Source organism: Bos mutus, chromosome 5, assembly GCF_027580195.1.
Source record: "Bos mutus isolate GX-2022 chromosome 5, NWIPB_WYAK_1.1, whole genome shotgun sequence".
Classification (NCBI taxonomy): domain Eukaryota; kingdom Metazoa; phylum Chordata; class Mammalia; order Artiodactyla; family Bovidae; genus Bos; species Bos mutus.
The window spans coordinates 86,266,033-86,288,417 of record NC_091621.1 but is presented as its reverse complement, the minus strand read 5'-3'; the positions used below and the strand labels follow the sequence as shown (position 1 = coordinate 86,288,417).

At 40.1% G+C, this 22,385-nt stretch overlaps 1 protein-coding gene across 1 annotated transcript; it reads left to right on the top strand.

Annotated features, from left to right (window-relative positions):
- Positions 1 to 407: 407 nt before the first annotated feature.
- On the top strand, positions 408 to 19,382 carry LDHB (lactate dehydrogenase B). The gene is made up of 8 exons (XM_005893232.3): positions 408 to 561; positions 3,278 to 3,412; positions 10,612 to 10,729; positions 12,194 to 12,367; positions 14,199 to 14,372; positions 15,252 to 15,369; positions 16,902 to 17,025; positions 18,291 to 19,382. Exons 2-8 carry the CDS (start codon positions 3,284 to 3,286, stop codon positions 18,456 to 18,458), a joined length of 1,005 nt encoding a protein of 334 aa, XP_005893294.1. The 5' UTR covers positions 408 to 561; positions 3,278 to 3,283; the 3' UTR covers positions 18,459 to 19,382.
- Positions 19,383 to 22,385: the final 3,003 nt, after the last annotated feature.

Sequence of the window (22,385 nt, the reverse complement as noted above, 5' to 3'; positions counted from 1 at the left end):
TTATATGAGAGATGAGAAGAAATGAAAATCTAGCTTTATTTTTAAAAACATCCAGAAGCAGGAGTATTATTCCAGAGGAATAACACACACCAGCAGCATCTCAGATTAGAAGAGTGGTCCTCTAAAGTTGACCTGGAATGCTAAAGAGAAATGTACTACTACTGGGACTAAATTTATCCAATCAAGAGCGTGAGAGTCCAAAGGGTTGAAGACGGCCAGGTTTCAGAAATAACGCACCCTCTGTGTGCAGGAGTCTTTAAGCCCGGAGGCTAGCAGTGACCGCGGCCGCCTTAGCGGCCAGAAGGTGACCTCCTCAATTAGGCCGAGGGAGGGCGTGGGCGCACCCGAGCCCTTGTCCTTGAAGAGGATTGAGCGAGCCGAGGGGAGGGGTGGGCGGTGCTCGGGTTTCCAATCACAATAGAGGAAGCTCGGAGGCGGCCAAGGGGCGGGTCCCGCCTGCTCTTCCTCCCTCCTTGCGGATCCTGCGCCGGAGGAGACGCACGCTGCTGACTTTGTCTTCGTGCAGCCCTTATTACTCTCTGGAGAACTTTCTCTCCCCTGGTAGGTTTCTGCTGGGACCCTGCATCCTGGCTTTGCGGAAAGACCTGGTGGGACTTGTGCAGCAAGACTCAGCGGGGGAAGGACCAGGAAGGACATCTGAGCTCGCGGGCCTGGAGCCCTGAGCATCCGGATCGGGTTGGGGCGGGGGCCCTGTCCCGGGGCTGGGGGACCCGACGGAGCCAAGGGCCTGCGCCCGATCTCTGGGCTGTGTCGGCCGCTCATCGCAGCTCCCGGCCAGCCTGTGCCCTCCCGGGGGACGAGTTTGTTGCACTTGCGGCTACATCCCGGTTCTACGTGTCCTTGATGGATTCATGGCGGCCGCATCACCCTTGGTGCCTGCTGGCGGGCGCCCGGACACGTGCCGGAGGAGCCGGGGGAGGGAAAGGCGGCCAGGCGACCCGTGAAGCTGGCGGGTGGGGTGGTTGTTGGCGCTCACCACCTTGGGCCTGGAGAAAGGCCCGGCTTTTCGGGGATGAGAGTGAAGGATGATCTTGGCCCTGCCCTTAGCCTCTCCCCAGCCCTTCCTGGAGCGATGGGCCGGCTCGTTTCTGGCCTTTTTTTCCCCTTGATGCTTCGGATGCTGTTTATTTACCGGCTTTGGGTGTTGAGAGTTTAGAAAGGCCTAGATTTTTCCCCGCTGGAGACCTTTTCTGGGGAGATCCGTGGTGGCTGCCTCCCCTAGTGACCTGAGCTCAGCGCTGCGGCGCGAAGAGGAAGAGGTGGCCCGTGGGCGGCCGGCAATGCGGGCTGGAGGGATGGAGCGGGGGAGGGGAGAGCCGGCTCTCAGTGGAAGAATTGCAGGGCAAAAATTGGCTGTTTAAAAGGTTAGAATCGAGATAGTCTGCAAAGTGGAGCTTTGTTCTGAACTTAAGGCACGGGTTCTTTTCTAGTGATTTATATCCACAGAAGGGGCAGGAACATGGGGATGAAAAGGACCAAATATCGATTATTTTTACCCTGATTTTCATTCTTTGCCCTTAAAAGCCTCCACTGATCTTGAGACAGGCCTGTGTATGATATAAAACATTTTCTTGTCATGTCTTACAATCCTATTAAAAAACCCCTGTTAAAGAAAAAAAAAAAATTAAATCACATTTCTGTAGAAAGATCTGAAAGAAAATCTGTACTGGCTCAAGCCTCTACAATGTCATTTCTGAAATTCCCCAGATAGTTTAAAAGGTCTGTCTGATCAACTAATCTGTATTTCTAGAGCAGTCTTTATGGATTTTTATTTTCCACTGCTTTGCTGGATCCTCTATACCTAGAACATCTTAAACCAATTAGTAAAAATGCCATGATGAAGAGAAACTATGCGTTTGTATCTCAGTTCAGCAGGAGAGGCAGCATTCATTCTTCGGATTCTGCTCAAAATGCAGGACGTGTAAATTTCACTGCAAGGTCATCTATTTGTGGAAACATTTGCACACCATTATATATTTCTTTTTTCTCTAGTATCCAGGAGAAAACTGCCAATGTGCTTTGGAAAGGCAAAATAATCTCCCAGTATAGACCCTAATGACCTGGGGGGGAATGTTTTTGGGGGGAAAATAGCTATAGAACAAAACAGTTGTCTCCAAATTCAAGTAACTTTATTCCAACTAGGAGTCTTACTGACTCTTACCTAATATATACAATTACTCAACCAGGTTTTGTTACTTAGTCCTTCGCAGATGAGAAACAAAAAAAGAGACTGGGAAGCAGCCCTACAATTTGAAAGAGGGACCTTGCCCTGCCACGTGGCTGTCTGCAGCAAAAGTAAAAGGCAGACATAAATAATAGACATTTTAATGGGTTATAATTATAAATGATACTTAATTTTGAAGAAAGGGCTTTTTAAAAAAATATCATCTGAATCCTCTCTTTAAGAATGCAGATTGATACAGTAAGTTTCACCATTTGTTTTATTTATCCAGAAAACTCACCTGATAACCTGATGACACAGATACAATTGGTGTTACTTGTATAAATGCTTCCTAACAGTTTCCTTTTTTTTTTTTAACTTTAATTTTTTTTTTTTTTTTTTTTTTACTTTAATGGCTGGAAAGAAACTGACTCAAAGGCTGGTGTTTTCCTTCTGTGGTCCCCTTGGGGGAAAATGTATTGAGTATCTACCCACCTTCCAGTAAGCTTCCAAGGCACACTAAAAGGAATTCAAAGTAATAAGTTTTACAGATTTTATGCAAACATTATTTGTCACTACTTTGTCGTCAGTGAGACCTCAGTAGAAGAAGGAAATAGACAAACCAATTGGTCCCTATCTTCTAAGAGTGATAATAACCATTGGTAGTAGAAATTATATTCATAAGTAGCTCTTTTAAACCAAGCTTAAATATGGGTTAATACTGGGCCCTAACGTAAATAAATATTTTGTAGGGAGCATGGAAACCAATCAGCTAATCTAAATATAAATGTTGTTTATACAGTAAATGAATAGCCAGAAGACAGTTATTACAGCTTTGTTAAATACTGCTAGATAGTCATAGACTGAAGAGAAGAACCCAAACTCTAATGGGCTTCATTGAGATTTTTGTCTTTAATTTTTGTTAGTGGGTCACTTTTTTTTTTTTTTTTTTTTAAAGAAACTCTGTGTTCTGGAATACCATTAAGCTCATTTTAAAAATGTGTTTCAATTCAAACTTGCAACAGTAACATTACAAGTTCCCCTTCCTGTTTCTCAGGTGAATACATGTATCATATTTTGATTGTTTTCTTTCAGGGCACAATGGCAACTCTTAAGGAAAAATTGATTGCACCAGTTGCAGAAGAAGAGACAAAGATCCCAAACAATAAGATCACTGTAGTGGGTGTTGGACAAGTTGGTATGGCATGTGCCATCAGCATTCTGGGAAAGGTACTTTTGAAACTTCATACGTGATAGGTAGTTTCATCATCTGTATGCAATCTCTTTAGGCTTTTGAGAATTTGATTGTATCTTTAAAAGGTTTTTTTTCCCTGAAAAAAAAATTTTTTTAAAGAAAATTAAGTTTCTCCTGTTATTTATTTATTTTAATTTATTATTATTATTATTTTTTTTTTTACTTTACAATATTGTCTTGGTTTTGCCATATATCAACATAAGTTGTAGACCTGGTGATACTTTATCTTTAAACACATTAGCAAATATTTCCTGAGAGAATGACATTCTTATCTGATACAATAGACTTACTGTTCTCAGTAACACTGATTAAACACTATTATCTATTATACAGTACCCAGATTATAGTTCTCCAGTTATCAGAATCATATTTTTTCTCCCCTAGTCCAAGATCATATTTTTATATACTTGTTGTGTCTCTTTATTCTTCCTTAACCTGGAACCTAGCCTTCCTTCATCTCTCATGTTACTGGTGAGTTTGTAGAGACATCAGTTTTGTAGGATGCCCCTCGATTTATGTTGGTCTGATGTTTGTAACTGAGTTCAGGTTATATTTGGGGTGACGTTATGACCAGGTGATGGCCTGTCCTTCACAATGCATCACATCAGGAGGTGTGTAATGTTATCTTGCCTCATTATCAGCACGGTTGCTTTTTGAGGTCATGGAAATATCCTATATTATTCCCCTCAAACCTTCACTCAGTTGTTTAATTTTAAAGTAATTTCAAATTTACAGAAAATTTGCAAGAATATTTTTTAAAAAGTAAAACTTCCATATTCATTTCACCCAGATTTACCAATTCTTAATGTATTTCTGTTTGTGTGTGCACACAAGTGTGTGCCTGTGTGTATGGGTGTATGCGTGTGTGTGCACATGTGCATATGGGGCTTTTTTTCTGAACCCGTTGAGAATAAATGCAGATACGCCTTTCATTTCCTTCTGTCTGAGTACTTTTCCTCGGAATAGGACATATTCTAACATAATCAGTTCAGTTATCAACATCAGAAGCTTTAATACTGATAACATGCTTCTAACACCTTCCACTCCTCTAGATTATATTTCCCCACATACCTCCATAGACTTTTAGTTTGCCTCCTCTCCTTATTCATTGAACTGATCGATATACTTTCTGAAGGCTGTCTTAAATGTTTTTTAGGGGGAACCCCTGCCTCAAAAAATGCTGCTGGGCCTTCGGTAAAACACACTTTCTTTTTGTACTGTATGCAAAGGCTGCTGGAATAACTCCTAGCTGAGCGTATTTCTGTCTACAGAATTTAAATTCTAAAGGGGCAAATTCTGAATCTTCAGAATTTTTTCACTGAGGAAGAAAATCATCAGAAATCAACTAAAATGTGTAGTGCATGCCAATTAAAGTTTTATTCTTTTGCATTTTTTCTGGCTGGTTTTATTTCTGACTAGGTTTCCATAATTTAGGAGAATAGCTGCTCCCCAAATTACAGGGGAATTAAATAATCACAATTTAATGTTTACCATTCATACCAATAAAAACGGAAAAAATATTCCAGCTTACTTTTCTTTTAAAATATTTACTGTGTACCATGTTTTAAGTGTTTTGTTTAAAATGCTTTATTTAAACAGTAATCTCAATAAATGGAAACTGTTCATATCCTGTTTCCAGATACAGTAGTTGAGGCTTGACTAGATTAAGTGGCCTACCTGTTATCACACAGTTGGTAATGGTTGAGCTGTATTTGAGCCCAGACTCTGAACTCTTAACCACAGTAACTCTGCCATTTCTTTTTATTCTATGCTAGTATGGGGGCAATTAAAGACAATTTTTTCCTTTAATTGAAGTATAGTTGGTTTACAATGTTGTGCTAGTTTCAAGTGTACAGCAAACTGATTCAGTTATACATATATATATGTATATTTTTTTCCAGGTTCTTCCTCATTAGAGAGTATTAAAGATTTTCCATTCCTTAAGCTAAACCCAAACCTTGGACATTTTAGGAAATCAGCAATATATCTGAGCTATCATGATTCTCTCGGAACCTCTCTGATTGTTTCAATTGTAAATTCAAAGTCCTCTTTGATAAATAATGTAATTGAGACTCTGCTGTTATATAATACTTTGGCCCAATTCAAGTGCTTGAGAACCAACCAGGCCCCTAGCACAGTAGGAATCTTTCAGCTGAGCTTCTGTGAAGGAAGGACTGCCTTGTTCAAAGACCATTTTACTAATTAAAAATGTTTAAATCTTCTTGTAACGGGGAAGGATTAGAGTCAAAGTTGTTATTACTGTTTGGTAAGGATTATAAGCCCCACTCCTTTAATAAGAAAGATACCCAAAAAGAGAGAGAGAGAGAAAGGGAACTAGCCAATTCTATTTTGTTAAGTATCTATATGTTACTTTATTCCTCTACAAAATTTCTAGGGAATGTTGTCATCTCTATACTATTGGTGGAAAAACATAAACTCAGAAAGATTAAGTGCCTTGATTAAGATCTCAGAGATCTTATATCCCTGATGTGGTTTTCAGAGGATACACAGTGCTTTGGCCCAGAAAGGGGATGAGCTAGGGCATGAGATTGGCTGAGAAGGTCCGTACCTTGACTGGGCTCATGGAGGCACCAGAGTCCAGCCTCCACCATGACAAAGGTGCTGATGTTTTCTGCTTCTCTTGCCCATTTTCCACATCCTAATAGCCAACATGGAAACCATAGTGAGCTTTTATAAAAATAGCTCCCCCGCTTAGAACTGCACACATAAATGAAATACAGGGAGGATCTTTTCTCTGCCTGTCTCTCAGAGCAAGGCAGGGTGTGCACCTCCAGGGGCTACCATTCAGAATGTCGTGGATTCCTTCCAGTGCTGTGCGGTGGCTGGTGCCACCTCTGACTTCATCTCTTACCTTCTCCCCTCTTCAAAGCACTAAGATCATCGTGGCTTCAGTATTAGCCACTCAGTCGTGTCCAACTCTTTGCAACCCCAAGGACTGTAGCCCACTAGGCTCCTCTGTCCATGGAATTCTCCAGGCAAGAAAACTGGAGTGGGTTGCCATTTCCTTCTCCAGGGGATCTTCCCAACCCAGGGATCAAACCTGGATCTGCTACACTGCAGGCAGATTATTTTGTCTGAGCCACCAGGGAAGCCTATGGCTTAAACCTTTTTATTTTTAAAAAGTATTTTTAAAATTACTTCATTTACTTGGCTGTGTCATGTCTTAGTTGCCGCCTGCAGGATCTTTTGTTGTAGTGTAGGCTCTCTAGCTGTGGCATATGGGCTCTGGATTGCATGGGCTCAGTGGTTGCAGTGCATGAGCTTAGTGGCTCTGTGGCATGTGGGATCTTAGTTCCCTGACCAGGGATCGAACCTGCACCCCCTGCATGGGAGGCAGATTCTTACCAGGGAAGTCCTTTAAACCCTTTTAGAACTTGATTTCCCTTCCTCTGGAATGACTGCCTTGGATCATCAGAGTTAACTCCCTCCTGTCGTTCATATCAGGCTTTGCGTACTGGTCTTCCTTGATCATCCAATACCAAGTAAGCTTCCTTCCATTTCCTTAACTTCATTTTGCCTAGCACTGTTTATAGCATTTCCGTGATCAGAACCATCTTAAATTGGTTGCTTCACTCCTCTCCCCTTCCTGGTACATTCCATGAGAGCAGGAACCTTATCAGATTTGTTCATTACTATAGTCCTCACTAGTAGAATAATGCCTGGCACATTGAGTAGTGAACGTGTATTAAATAATGGATATTCCTCTTACTAAGAAATGGCACTTATGTCTGGTCAAATTTTGATCAGAGCTTTTCCTTTTTCATGGTTTCTCCTGTCGCCCCTACCAATCATAAGGTATGTGCTTTGGCTGCCAAGACCCCATCACGTTGTCAAGGTCATATAGAGTGTCCATGTGATTATTCTGCCCTTAGCCTCTGACCAGCTGTTTTTGGCTTGAATGTCTGTCAGTCAGCTGTAGTCACATTCTTCTACAAGCACAGCATACAGAGCAATGTAATTACAGACATACTGCAACGTAGTTTTTGCAGTGCAAGACTTGGCCTAAAAGTGAAACTTAATTAGAGTTTGGTGTTTGTACAAGCATAGACAGGCTAATGGAACAGACTCAAAACCCAGACACAAAACCAAAGAATATTTAATACAAAGTGACATGCCAGAGAAGAAAAACAAATTATTGAATAAGCGGTGCTTGTCCATTTAGCTATTTGGGAAAAGTTATACCTTTTCCTCCCACAAAATGTCATGCAGACTAAACACTTGAATATAAAAATGCAGAATGCAGCCATCAAATACTAAGGCACTGGTAGCAGAGTTGGATGTGACTTAGCAACTAAACAGCAACAAAAACAACAGCTTGCTAGCTCGGGGACCAAGAGGTAGGTTGTGGCTATGTCTGGTCCACACAGGACTTAGATCAAGAGATAATTTTTTTTTTTGCCAAGCCGTCCAGCATTCAGGATCTTAGTTTCTCAACCAGGGTTTGAACCTGTGTCCGCTATAGTGGAAGTACAGAGTCTTCACCACTGAACCACCAGGAAAGTCCAAAGAGACCATTTGTGTCTTATGTTAAACACGCTATCAACAAATGTTGTTCCTGGCTTCTAACTGATCTTGTTCCTCAATGAGTTAGTGCTTTTGCAGTTAATCTAAGTCTTGATGTATTGATCATTTTAAAATATGCAGCTTAAGTGGAATATACATGTGGTAAATTCATTGGCTAGTATACACTATGTGAATACAGAAAGATTTATTTAAGCCCAAGTGTCAGTACTTAGTCACACATCTTCGTTTGCCTGCCTCCCACTGGGAGGATATTCAGTCACATAAATGCAGCTAAATTCAGCGCTGCAAGTATTTTCTCCAAGTGTTGGATCTCTTCCTTCCTTGCCAGCTGACTATGCACTTCTCCGCCAATTCTCTACCCACTGAAACAAAACAGAGGATCTGAGATCCTGTGACATCCTTTTCCACTTAAGCCCCCAATTGTTGTGCCCCTTGACTTCAACAGCACACATGTGATGTCCCCAAAATAAGAGTGACATCCCCAGTACTTGGCACCTGAAAGGAATGGTTATGAAGTTCTCTGGAATGAATTTAGGGCTCCAGAAACACAAGCGAGGGCTTTGTGTGATCTTGCAGAGGAACGAAACCATTTTAAGTGTTAAAAACATATGTAAGTGAAAAGGGGTGAACATTAATGCCTGCATTTGACATGTATTTGACATACATGGAAGGAGAAAATACTTGACAGGGAAGCCTGGCGTGCTGCAGTCCATGGGATCACAAAGAGTCCAACACGACTCCATGACTGAGCAACAACAAAGCGACCCCCAGGTCATAAAAGGGTCCTTTGAAGTTGGCAAGTGAATCAACTGCTTAGAAGTAAGAATGCATTCAGTCGCATGGAAGTTTGAGTCTCAGAGAAACCGTCCCAAGCAAGCCTATTGTAGCTCGCTGCTTCAGGCCAGCCGACACTGGTTTTCTAGAAACAGGTGACAGTCTTTATTCCTAGGCTCCTACCTGGAGCAGGACCTGCTTTGCTGGCAAGTTAACTTGGTCAAGTTTTCTTATTGGCCACCTCACCTCTCTTCCTCTGCCTCCCCCTCTGCTGTGCAGAGCCTTCCTGACCCCTCCCAATTCCACATGGATTATTTTATCTTAGCCTTGAAACAAGCACTTTCTGAACCTGAGTTACTTTATACTTTTTTCCCTTTACATATCAAACTATCCTTCACAGAGGATAGTTCCTCTTAATAAAGGAACTATATTAAGTTCTACATTGTTGTGGATCGTTTCTAATAATTACTATGCTAATTATTTTGCTAACAGCCTGAAAAGCAATAAAGGCCAGGATTTGGGTGATAGGTCAATGGGAAGGGTAATTACTTTTTAAGAGTTTGTAGGGACTTCGCTGGTGGTCCAGTGGTTAAGACTCCATGCTCCCAGTGCAGGAGGCATGGGTTTGACCCCTGGTTGGGGAACTAAGATCCCACATGCTACAGGGCATGGTCAAAAATATTATTTTTTAAAAAAAATAGAGTTTGTAAATTATGAGTTTTCACAAGACAACTGACTTATTTATTTTTTAAGTTTTTGGGCCATGTTGCACGGCATGCAGGGTCTTAGTTCCCTGACCAAGGATCAAACCTGTGCCTTCTGCATTGGAGGCATACCAATGTTAAAAGCTGAAAGGTTATTTAAACACAACTAGATCTCTTGATGCAAAGAGTCGATTCACTGGAAAAGACTCTGATGCTGGGAAAGATTGAAGGCAAAAGGAGAAGGGGGTGGTAGAGAATTAGGTGGTTAGATAACATCACTGACTTAATGCACGTGAATCTGAGCAAACTGCAGGAGGTGTGGTAAAGGACAGGAAAGCCTGACATGCTTCAGTCCGTGGGGCCGCAGAGTCAGACACAACTGAGCGACTGAACAACAGATAACAGCTCCCTTTTCCTGAGAAGAAAAGATTGAGGACTTGCTGAAAAGCAGACAGGATGATTGATTGAGGGTATTACTTGGGATGGATGGCACAAGATGACAGTCAGAATAGAAAATAAAAAAACATTGAGACTGACCAAGTTTGCCTTGAAAATGTATGGAGAATTCACTAGCCCTGGAGTCCTGTGCCCCTGACTCTTTCACCAGCAGGACATTCGAGTTGGTCAGAGCCAACCTGAGGGTTCCTAGCTTCAAGCAGGCCTTCAAAGCCTGCTCTGAAGTGAACTCAGCCTCTTGTTTTAAATGAAATCTGCCTTCTCTAAATCCCTCCAAACTAGGAGTGACCTTCAGGATGGACACAGTGCCCAAGACTGTTTCTAGCTCTTTGTGAGTCTCTATTTTTTTTTTTACCATCACTCCCCTTTAATATGAAGACTTGAGCACCCTGAGGCCGCTGTTGAACCACGATACTTGCACGTTTAGCTTCTTAATTATATCAAGCTCACTGAATGTCCATTGAGTACTAGAGGTGAAATTCTTTTTTAAAAAAATGGTATCAAATATTAATAGTTCATTATTCAAAACGTTTCCTCATCAAATTGTTGAAAGCACACCTAATTCCATGGTAAAAATTCTTCCCTAAGTTTTTAGACATTGGGCATTCCCATTTCAAGGGTATTTGACTGAAATACTGTGAATTGAGGTATCCTTGAGTAGCTTGGGGTCCTAACAGCTCCTTTTGTGTTTATAGTCTCTGACTGATGAGCTTGCTCTTGTGGATGTTTTGGAAGATAAACTCAAAGGAGAAATGATGGACCTGCAGCACGGGAGCTTATTCCTTCAGACACCAAAAATTGTGGCAGACAAAGGTAGGCTCCTTTCATGCCTGAAGTGATCAAATAATAAATTGATATCCTCACTCCCTGAGAGAAAACAGGTTTTCCCATCCTGGTGAATCTAATGTCAGCAGTTTCTTGTTTCCTTCTGGGTCCAGTTTATCCTCAGGGACAATCATAATTGTTATCTCTGTAAAGCCTCTCCCTGGTGCCTTGCACACATACAGTGCATAACATTTTAGGAAATCGGATCCAAATGCTTGCTTACACATACTTGAGAACAGGGATGTTTTAAATCCGAAGAAATATTTGCACAAAATAATTTGAGTGTCTCAAAGAAACTAAATAAATTCGTATTCTAGCCATCTTTGTTCTGGATTAATGCATTTATGCAGTAATATGGCTGTGCCTACAGATATAGTAATGTCCAGCCTCCAAAATAATTTCTAACAATACTACTACTAATAGTGTATGTGTCAATCACTCAGTCATGTCCAACTCTTTGCAACTGCATGGACTCCTCTGTAGCCCCCCAGGGTCCTCTGTCCACGGGATTTTCCAGGCAAGAATACGGAATGGGTTGCCATTCCATTCTCCAGGGGATCTTCCCAACCCAGAGATCGAACCGGGGTCTCCTGCATTGCGGGCAGATTCTTTACCATCTGAGCCACAGGGCAAGTCCACTACTAATAATAAGTAGCTGTTACTTACTGAATTATTAGCATTCTAGGTACTGTGAAACTTGCTGCATGTCTCATCTTCACTGCAGCCCTGTGAAAAGTGGGTCCTATTACCCCCGTTTTATGGAAGAGGAAGCTGATAAATTATTAGTAACTGTCAAAAGTCACATAGCAACATGGTTTAATTGTATGAGTCATCCATAAGTATTGAGTCTAATGACCATACCAAATCAAAATGTCTATAATTTGAGAAAGGATTCACTTGCTTGGGGAAAAAAATAAAATACTCTCTAGAGAAACTCATTGCTAAAAACAATAAGCTTATTTAAAATATTGAGTATTAGAAATTAAATTTTAGCCAAGAACAAACACTTGAGTGCCTTCCTTTGCCTTCATAGATTGAATTAACATTACAAGTCTACAGTTACCTTCCAATTGCTTTTTTGTTGGATGACTGCCAGTTGAACTTTGCATTCACTGTTTATACTTTGTGTTATTACTGACAATCCAGTATTCTCTAAAGCCAATAGGATTTTGAATCTGTTAGCAAGAAACATAATTTAAGGCTGTCTTTGTTTCCTGGGTTCATTTTCTGAGCCAGTGTTATGGTCGGAATGGTTCCATATCACTCAAGGAGGAAGAAGCCATGAAACACTGGTGTTGCAACTCAACACGTTATACAGAAAATGTAATTCTCACGTAACGTTCCTCACATACGTTCCATGAGCTTACGTATGTTTGGGTCCCTAGAGCACCTCATATGGCATGTTTTGATGCAGAGTTGTATGTGAAGTCCTTTTCTCCCCTCTCCTTCAAGATTACTCTGTCACTGCCAATTCCAAGATCGTGGTGGTAACTGCAGGAGTTCGCCAGCAAGAAGGGGAGAGTCGCCTGAATTTGGTGCAAAGGAACGTTAACGTCTTCAAGTTCATCATTCCTCAGATCGTCAAGTACAGTCCTGACTGCATCATCATTGTGGTTTCCAACCCAGGTATCATTGTGATGCCTTAAGGTTCAGTTCTGTTCAATTCAGTACTTTGGGATTTTTTTTTTCTTTTCCTTTTTTTTTTTTTTTCCTTTTTTAACTTATAAAAAGTCTTTTCTGGTGTTTGGCCTAAGCAATTCACGTGTCTTCCGTTAATTGGCCACAGAGAGTGATGTTTACAAAACCACTGGCACATTCCCAGGCCACATGCTAAAGAATGTGAGAAGAGTTTTATATAAAACAGTTTCATCTCCTTATTTTATCTGGGTTTGTTGGAAAGTCTAAAAGATTTTAAAATTTTCTATCAAGATGATACTGGGATACAAAATCTGAATGTGGCCCCAGTTTGGAAGAAGTATTTTAGCATATTTGATCATCTGTTTTCCAGAAAATGCACTTTAGTCTTCTAAAATTCTTGAAAATTAAGTTGACTGATTTTTTTTTTAAGGAATTAAAGAAAGCCATTAATTAGTCTAGGTTTAAAGATGGAAAATAGCCTGTTGATGGACAAATACATGTTTAACACCAAATGTTGTAACTTAAAATTTCTGATTAGAAAGAATTGTACTTTTTCAGCCCAAAGAGTCAAAATTCACTGTTTCACACTTCTTTTGCCTATAGTTTGCCACCAAACTTACTTTTTATTGGTAAGCACAGTAGATAAATATGTTGTTAAATGGTAAAGCTGATTATCTCTGATACTTCACTTAGAGAAACATTGTAGGAGCCAGGAAAGTCCTTACAATTTATGGGATATTGAGAGTTTGGAGCCAGCAAGACCATCTTGGCTTGGAGTTTCCTGGTCAACCTTGTATCTAAAATTTCTCATAAATAGAGAGTGGCAAATAGATGCAGAGCATGAATGACAGACAGCAGACACATATGAAGTTGCTACATCCTGTGCTTAAGGCAGACATTATTAACTGGTTATACAACTTTTCCAGGTATAGCTTCAAAGTCTTAAGTCTCCAGGGAGTCACTCCTACTGAGTCAGTGTTGCCAAGGAAGAGGTTATAATATCCAGGCCAAAATGACCTTAAAATATCTCATCCAGTGTCTGTATATGAGAGTGGAGGTGGAGACTTGCCTTCCTGGTGTGCACATTTTCCTACTTTTTACAGCTTAGCCTGTATAAATGCTCTGCTCTTCTCTAGTCCGGCAGGTTTTACCTCTGTGCCACACCAGAATAAAGGCTCTGTCATTAAATTCTTTCTGTTAAATACTGCTGCTGCTGCTGCTAAGTTGCTTCAGTCGTGTCCGACTCTGTGTGACCCCATAGACGGCAGCACACTAGGCTCCCCTGTCCCTGGGATTCTCCAGGCAAGAACACTGGAGTGGGTTGCCATTTCCTCCTATTATAATAATTGTTTACTGAGTACTGTCTTGTTCCCAAAGGTAACTTTTAGCCGCGTGCCTTGGTTGTTTAGTAACCTATAGCTTTCGGTTTCTGAAAACAGTTGTTACAATCCTGAAATGTTAGAATTGGAAAAAATTTAAGTGATGATCGAATTCAGCCCTTTTTCTCTCTCTTTCCATATATAGTAAATTAATCTGCAGGACTCATATATTCTTGTTTCCAATGATAATGTAGATTAAAACCACAATATTGCATTTTCCATGTTTTACAATCTCTTGACTATACAGCTTAAAAGTTTTTCTTATCTTTCTAGCCCCCATGGTCCCTAATTCCGAAAAGTCAAATATTCACATCTTTCTGGCCACATCTCATTTGGGGGATGGAGCAGAGGGGAGAGGAGAAAACCAGGGCACCACTGCTTGACATAGCAGTTGACATCAGTTTTGATGTACTTACATATATTATTTTAAAAAATTTTAGTGGATATTCTCACATATGTTACCTGGAAACTAAGTGGATTACCCAAGCACCGTGTGATTGGGAGTGGATGTAACCTGGATTCTGCTAGATTTCGCTACCTTATGGCTGAAAAACTTGGCATTCATCCCAGCAGCTGCCACGGATGGATTTTGGGGGAACATGGCGACTCAAGCGGTAAAAAACAAAACAAAACGCAGTGTTTGCTGTGAACTAGGATATTGTTCTTGCCATTCTGAATTTTTTGTTTGTTTTTAATTGTAGTTTATATTTTCACATACATCACATTATAGATAAGTAATTGTGAGAGAATACTTTGATACTGACTAGGTAAATATCTGATTCCTTATCAGTTTATTGCCTCATAAGTTTAGTATCCACGAATGATTCTTAGTTAAATATTATTTAGATAATAATGGTTTAAAAATAGTTAAAAATTATTACTACGATAGTTTTGAAACATTCTAATTCCATCATTTCATCTTAAACATTGAATATTATACATTGAATAGGCTTATTGTATAAAACTGTAATAATCTAAGACATAATGATAATATTGGTTTTACTAAATCCACCTCTGCCCAATATGCAAGGGGCTATTTTCTCCCTAAAGGTTAAGGTGTACATTTTTCTTTGAAAAATTAGTAGTGTAATTCTGGTAGAGTGAACTTTGGTAGTGTAAGAATTGGGTCTTAAAATTGTTACTTATTTTTTAAAATATAAGCAGGTGGAAAGTTCAGAATTTCTCAAACCCAGAGTTTAGGATAGTCCCGAACTAGAGTCCCGCACGATTTCACAAACCCACAGAAAGGGAAGAATTTCATAACGCCTGTTAGTCTGACACAGCAATTCTGTTTGCATCAAAATGGTTGAAAGGTAAAAGGTCAGATTTGAAGGCAAATGTTAGTCTCTGGGGGGAAGTGAATTGGAGTGAATTGTCATTGGAGCAGTTAGTGGGTAACTTGCATCAAGGGTGAAATCTGACCTAAGAGAAGGAAAGATTTTTTAAAAACAATGTCAGAGATAAAATGCTTATCTTTCCCCCACCCCCAATAGTGGCTGTGTGGAGTGGAGTGAATGTGGCAGGCGTTTCTCTCCAGGAACTGAATCCAGAAATGGGAACAGACAATGATAGTGAAAATTGGAAGGAAGTGCATAAGATGGTGGTTGAGAGGTAAGCGGGGGGGAGGGGGGCTTGATTTAAGACAATATCATCTTAGACAAAATCGAGAACACTTTGCATGGCTGCCTATTCAGATAAACTTTTTCCAAAATTTTGTTTTCCTTTTTAAAAAAAAATTTACTCTTTTTTTTGTTTGTTTGAGGGAGAGTGGTTTTTTTCCCCTTTTTTTTCATTTTTTAATTATTTTTTCTTTTAGATAGACTCAGCATAGCAAATATGCAGCTGTTACCTTCTGAAAGAGGCAAGGCTGACTTAACACTGGTCAAACTTGCTATGCTGGTGCCCCTAGGGAAAGCAAATATTTTTCCAGAGAAATTCTGTTGTAATAGGAGTGAAACATGGAATTCACAGATGACAGAGGTGGCTTATTTAGAAAACTAAACCTAGGCACTGTTGTGTCATAATTGACTAAAATGATACTTACTGATTGATTGTTAATAGTTTTCAAGCTATTAGCAATCAGCAGCTTGAACATTGATTCAGTGTCTCTCCATACCCAACCGAGGATGTCCCCTTTCCCCTGTTTTTTTAAAACTGCCTTTTGTGACTAACCATTCTCTCTATGGGCCCTCATGTTTATCATAAAATAAGGTATCATTTTGGACCAGAGTAAAGACTGTGGGCTTAGATTGAAATTATGGGTCTTTTGACATTGTATAATATTGGGAAGCCATTTAACTTTTAAGCTGAATCTCAGTTTTCTCCTCTACAAAGTCTTAAGGTGTTTATAAGTCTAACTGTTTTCTCAAATATGGAATCGTTTCATTTAGTTCAATTTTAAAGACTTTTTTTCCCCCCAAGAATTTGACCTGTATATGGAGAAAAAGGATCTTTAAAAAGTTGAAAGAGTTCTTAGGATTTCATGAAGATAAACCCAGTGTAGCTCACCCAAGGTCTTTTAATTAGTGATACATTGCGTTAAGTCCCATTTTTCTAGTGCTCAGTTACTCCTGCCACCTAATTCTCAAGTCCAAGTGCCTTTGTGGGTTCAGAGTGTATGTAATTTGTGCTCAGATAGTTGTCTACAAGGTTTTGACATCACTTTGCTCTTAAGTTGTTGGTCGTCGCATTTTAGGTGACAGTGATTAGTGGCCTCAAAGGGACCTGAAAATCAAGGTGTAATTTGTCCTTTGAATGTGAATGTGAAGGTTCTTTTACTTTCATTGTTCCCTGATTTTATTAGTATCTTTGGAAATATTTGTGTTTATAAATAAGAAGATTGGTTGCAAAATGTACATGCTACCACTGTAATTTTTAAAATGGCTATTTATACAATAAACTACTTAAATTTGTCAAAGCATTTACATAGTACCAACCATGTAGTTTTAAATATTTTCCATATATATTAACTCATTTAACAAACTTATGAAGTAGATACCATTGTTACCCTTATTTTACAGAAGTGGACCCTGAGACAGGTAGTCTAAATCATGTTCTCAGGATGACAGAGTTAAGAGACAGCAGGAATTAAACCACCAAAGCATCTGGTCAATTATCTCCTTAAGGGTTTTTTTTTTCCTTAGTGCCTATGAAGTCATCAAGCTAAAAGGATATACCAACTGGGCTATTGGATTAAGTGTGGCTGATCTTATTGAATCCATGTTGAAAAATCTATCGAGGATTCACCCAGTGTCAACAATGGTGAAGGTAAACTGTTACAAAATATTAGGTGGTTTCTCATTGAGTATTCCATAAGTAGATTAATTTTAAGAAGGATGAGATAATGTCTCAGTCCACAGTTACTTTTCATCTCAAAGTTTTATGGAAACTATTCCTTTCTATCAGAAGCTTAGGCCAAAAGAGCAAAAGTTTATAGAAGCTGAGACATCAAATGTGTTTTTATAATTCTCCTTTGTATAATGTGCCAAATTAAATATTAACTCTGAGTCTTATTCAGCATATTCTTAGATGATTATTTGAATAAGTTTAATAATTTCATTTCAAGTTGGTATATTGTAAACTATAGCTTGGCTTTGTGGTATATAGCACTGATACCTTAGCAAATTTAGCTTAATTCAGAAGCTATGGAACAGTTAAGTAGAAATTGATTATTTTTAAATAAAACTGAGATAACTGACTCATTTTCTGCAAGTCAACAGCAGGAGTGAAAAAGTAAGGGAGAAAATGCAGTAGACTGAAATAAACAGAGGAGGTAAATATAGAAGTATTTGGGGATAAATCATAGTATCAGATGTTTTGAGGATTTTTTTGTTATTGCTGTTTGGCTTTTTGATACTATGGCAAAAAAAATTAAAGCAAGTATGGTGAAATTGGATAATTGCCAAGTCCATATATAAAAATTTGTTTATTGCCTCCACTTTGGTGTATGTACAAAAACTTTCAGAGCTAATTTAAGAAAATCTTAAACTCCCTTGATTAATGTACTAAAATAATTGCATAATTAAATTAATCCTGTGAGTAAACTACTTAATACAAACCAGTACAGTGTTTGGGGAATTGTGGTCCCCCCCCCCCAGCAATTCTTGAGTATTCCAAGAATCTTGTCTTTGTGTGACTTCCAGTTACTTTCTTGGACCTTGTAGGTCAACTACTACCTAAAATCTACTTAACTAAAGAGTTTTCATGAAAATTAAAATTACATGAAAAACAGTTCAATAAGAACCACATTTGAATGTGATTTAATTTGAAGACATACAAGCAGAGGGGTGTCAATGAGTTTGATAAAGTACTTAAAAAATTCTAGTTTTATCATAGTGTCTATTTGTATATTCTATGTACAAATCAAATTTGAAATACAAATATTAGAGATAGATAGGCCTGTCAGTGATAAAAACTAAAGGAGTTTATGCTTATCAAATTTCCTGCAGTTCATCCTGTTCAACCCCAGGCCCTGTGGTCATTCTTACCTGTGGTTTCATTTCTTAATCGTGGTGCTTTTCTTGTTCTGGCAGGGCATGTATGGCATTGAGAATGAAGTCTTCCTGAGCCTTCCGTGTATCCTGAATGCTCGAGGGTTAACCAGTGTTATCAACCAGAAGCTGAAGGATGAAGAGGTTGCTCAACTCAAGAAAAGTGCAGACACCCTCTGGGGCATCCAAAAGGACCTGAAGGACCTGTGACTTCCGGCTGCAAGGCTGTAGACACTTAGAACTACAGTGTGATTAACCACGAGCCTTTAGTTTGCATCCATGTACATGGAGCACAGTTCGCTTTTGTCTTCCTAAGTCTGTGAATCTGGGCTCCCAGAATCAAAGCCCATGCTTGCTTTAATGCTTGCAAGATGAGTCCTTGAACAAATCAAATAAACCACCTAGTGTAGTGTGCTCCTGTCTCTCGAATTCTTTAATTTCTAAAAGATTTCCATCTGTCTCTCTCTTTTTTTTTTTTTAATAATAGTTCTTCCCCCATATCATAACTTTCCTTAAATTCTGTCGTCTCCATTTCATCCTGTACTTCTTCCACCAAACAGCACTACAATTCTTTGTCACAACATGTGCTGTGCTTTTGTTGTCCTAAGAATATGTTACCATTTTTTGGTTTCGTTTATTTTAAATTTGTTTGGCTGTGTCAGATCTTAGCCATGACATGCAGGATCATTATTGTGTCGTGCGGGATCTTTTGGTGCAGCACATAGACTCTAGTTGTGGCTCACTGGTTTAACTGCTCCGTAGCATATGGGATCTTAGTTCCCCCTCCAGGGATTGAACCTGCATTCTCTGCATTATGCTGCTGCTGCTGCTGCTGCTAAGTCACTTCAGTCGTGTCTGACTCTGTGCGACCCCATAGACGCAGCCCACCAGGCTCCCCCGTCCCTGGGATTCTCCAGGCAAGAACACTGGAGTGGGTTGCCATTGCCTTCTCCAATGCATGAAAATGAAAGTGAAGTCCCTCAGTAGTGCCAACTCTTAGCGACCCCATGGGCTGCAGCCCACCAGGCTCCTCCATCCATGGGATTTTCCAGGCAAGAGTACTGGAGTGGGGTGCCATTGCCTTCTCCATCCCTGCATTATAAGGCAAATAAATTCTTAACCATTGGACTGCCAGGGAAGTCGCAAGGATTTTTTTTTTTTTTGAGAGTGGTTTCACAGCAAAATTGATGCAGAGATTTCCCATTAACACTTGCCCTTGTGTTTATGGGAAATCTGTCTATGAATATATGTATATGAACACATATTCATAGCTTCCCCTGTTACCAGCATCACTCAGAGTGGTGTGTTTGTTATAGTCAAAGAACCAACATTGCTATGACATCCAAAGCCCGTCATTTACATTACGGTTCAGTCTTGGTATGCATTCTGTGGGCCTGGACAAACGTAAAGTGACATGTACCCAGTATTTTCACAGCCCTGAAAATACTGAGGGTACCATTGTAGGTTTACCACTGAAGAAAGAACTAGAACCAATGGATGACACTTACAAAGAAGTCCATTTTATTTCTTTTAAAGGAAAAGCCTCTAAAACGGCTTTCTAAAATTGGGATTAACTTTGTTATAGTTGGTCCAGTTTGATAATGAAAAAGGAAAGTGGCCTGAATTATTCACATCCAGGCTACTGGGAGACAGCTTAATACAGGGGTTAGGAAAGGGCCTTAATGCAGACTTCCTTTAAAAAATAGAGTCTACTTTACATGTAATATCTAGGGGTCAGTTTTGATAGTGTTAAAGGCATGGGATTTGTTATCATGTAAACCTGGATTTCATTGATTAACTGCAGTTTGGGGCAAGTGACCTTCTTTACCCCTAAGCCTCAGTTTTCTTACCTATGAAATAGTGGTAATAATAGTACCTCTTCAATATGGTAGGTATATGAATTAAATGAGAAAATGTAAAACTTAAAGCACAATGCTTGAGTCTAATAGTATTTTAGTGCTTACTGTTATAAGTGATTTCAGTTCAGTTCAGTTCAGTCGCTCAGTCCTGTCCAACTCTGCAACCCTATGAACTGCAGCACGCCAGGCCTCCCTGTCCACCAATTCCCGGAACTTACTCAAACTCATGTCCATCGAGTTGATGATGCCATCCAACCACCTCATCCTCTGTCGTCCCCTTCTGCCTTCAATCTTCCCCAGCATCAGGGTCTTTTCAAATGAGTCAGCTCTTTGCATCAGGTGGCCAACGTGATTTGCATATATATAATATATATATAATATATGTGGTTTACATATATATTAACTCATTTAAGTCATCCTAAGCTGGCTTAAAACTCAATGTTTAAAAAATGGCATCAGGTCCCATCACTTCGTGGCAAATACATGGGGAAAAATAGGAACAGTGACAGACTTCTTGGGGTACAAAATCACTATGTACGGTGACTACAGCCATGAAATTAAAAGACACTTGCTCCTTGGAAGAAAAGCTATGACAAACCTAGGCAGCACGTTAAAAAGCACAGACCTTAGCTTGCCAACATAGGTCCGTCTAGTCAAAGGTATGGTTTTTCTGGTCGTCATGTACAGATGTGAATTGGACCATAAAGAAAGCTGAGCTGAGAAGAATTGATGCTTTTGAACTGTGGTGTTGGAGAAGACTCTTGAGTCCCTTGGACTGAAAGGAGATCCAACCAGTCCATCCTAAAGGAAATCAGTCCTGAATACTCATTGGAAGGACTGATGCTGAAGCTGAAGCTCTGATACTTTGGCCACCTGATGTGAAGAATCTGACTCACTTGAAAAGACCCTGATACTAGGAAAGATTGAAGGCCGGAGGACAAGAGGATGACAGAGGATGAGATGGTTGGATAGCATCACTGACTCGATGGACATGAGTTTGAGTAAGCTCTAGGAGTTGGTGATGGACAGGGATGCATGGCATGCTGCAATCCATGAGGTTGCAAAGAGTTGGACACGACTGAGCAACTGAACTGAGCCATAAGGTAGTGTTTCTGCACCTTGGCACTATTATTTGGGGCTGGAATATTCTGTATTGTGGGAAGGTCTTCTCTAGTAGCTCATTTGGTAAAGAATCTGCCTGCACTGCAGGAGACCCAGTTCAATCCCTGGGTCAGGAAAATTCCCTGGAGAAGGAAATGGCAAACCACTCCAGTATCCTTGCCTGGAAGATCCCCTGGACAGAGAGCCTGGTGGGCTGCAGTCCATGGGTTGTAAAGAGTAGGGCATGAATGAGCAACTAACACAGTGCATCACAGGATGTTTGCTAGCATCTGTGGCATCTACCCTCTTGATGCCAGTTACACACCCCTCTCCCCAGTTTTGTCAACCTAAAATGTCTGCAGACATGTCAAATTTCTCCTGGGAGCAAAATCACCCCCAGTTGAGAACCACTGCTCTAAAGTATTTGAATCCTCATTTTACAGATAAAACTGAAACACACACACAGAATCACACAGCTGCTAAGTAGTGAAAAGTTGTTGCTGAACCATGAAAGACGCCAGGATTCTTGGCCTCTGAAGAATTCAAGCTGGGGCCACAGACAAGGCTTGATTGCTCAGAGCTTTATGTAATAGAGTTTTATTAAAGTATAAAAGGGATAGAGAAAGCTTCTGACATAAACATCAGAAGGGGGCAGAAAGAGTACCCCCTCGCTAGTGTTAGCAATGCAGTTACATACTTTTTAATTACTTATTCAGTTCAGTCACTCAGTCGTGTCCGACTCTGTGACCCCAAGAATCACAGCACACCAGGCCTTTCTGTCCATCAGCAACTCCCGGAGTCTACTCAAACTCATGTCCATCAAGTTGATGATACCATCCAGCCATCTCATCCTCTGTCGTCCCCCTCTCATCCTGCCTCCAATCCCTCCCAGCATCAAGATCTTTTCCAATGAGTCAACACTTCGCATGAGGTGGCCAAAGTATTGGAGTTTCAGCTTCAACATCAGTCCTTCCAATGAACACCCAGGACTGATCTGCTTTAGGATGAACTGGTTGGACCTCCTTGCAGTCCAAAGGACTCTCAAGAGTCTTCTCCAACACCACAGTTCAAAAGCATCAATTCTTTGGCCCTCAGCTTTCTTCACAGTCCAACTCTCACATCCCTACATGACCACAGGAAAAACCATAGCCTTGACTAGACGGACCTTTGTTTGCAA

What these genes read in the sequence shown, in the direction of transcription:
- LDHB (XM_005893232.3), top strand. Translation starts at nt 3,284, where the DNA reads ATGGCAACTCTTAAGGAAAAATTGATTGCACCAGTTGCAGAAGAAGAG. An exon ending in CCATCAGCATTCTGGGAAAG is followed by an intron (nt 3,413 to 10,611) that starts GTACTTTTGAAA and finishes TTGTGTTTATAG; the next exon opens with TCTCTGACTGATGAGCTTGC. An exon ending in CATAAGATGGTGGTTGAGAG is followed by an intron (nt 15,370 to 16,901) that starts GTAAGCGGGGGG and finishes TTTTTTCCTTAG; the next exon opens with TGCCTATGAAGTCATCAAGC.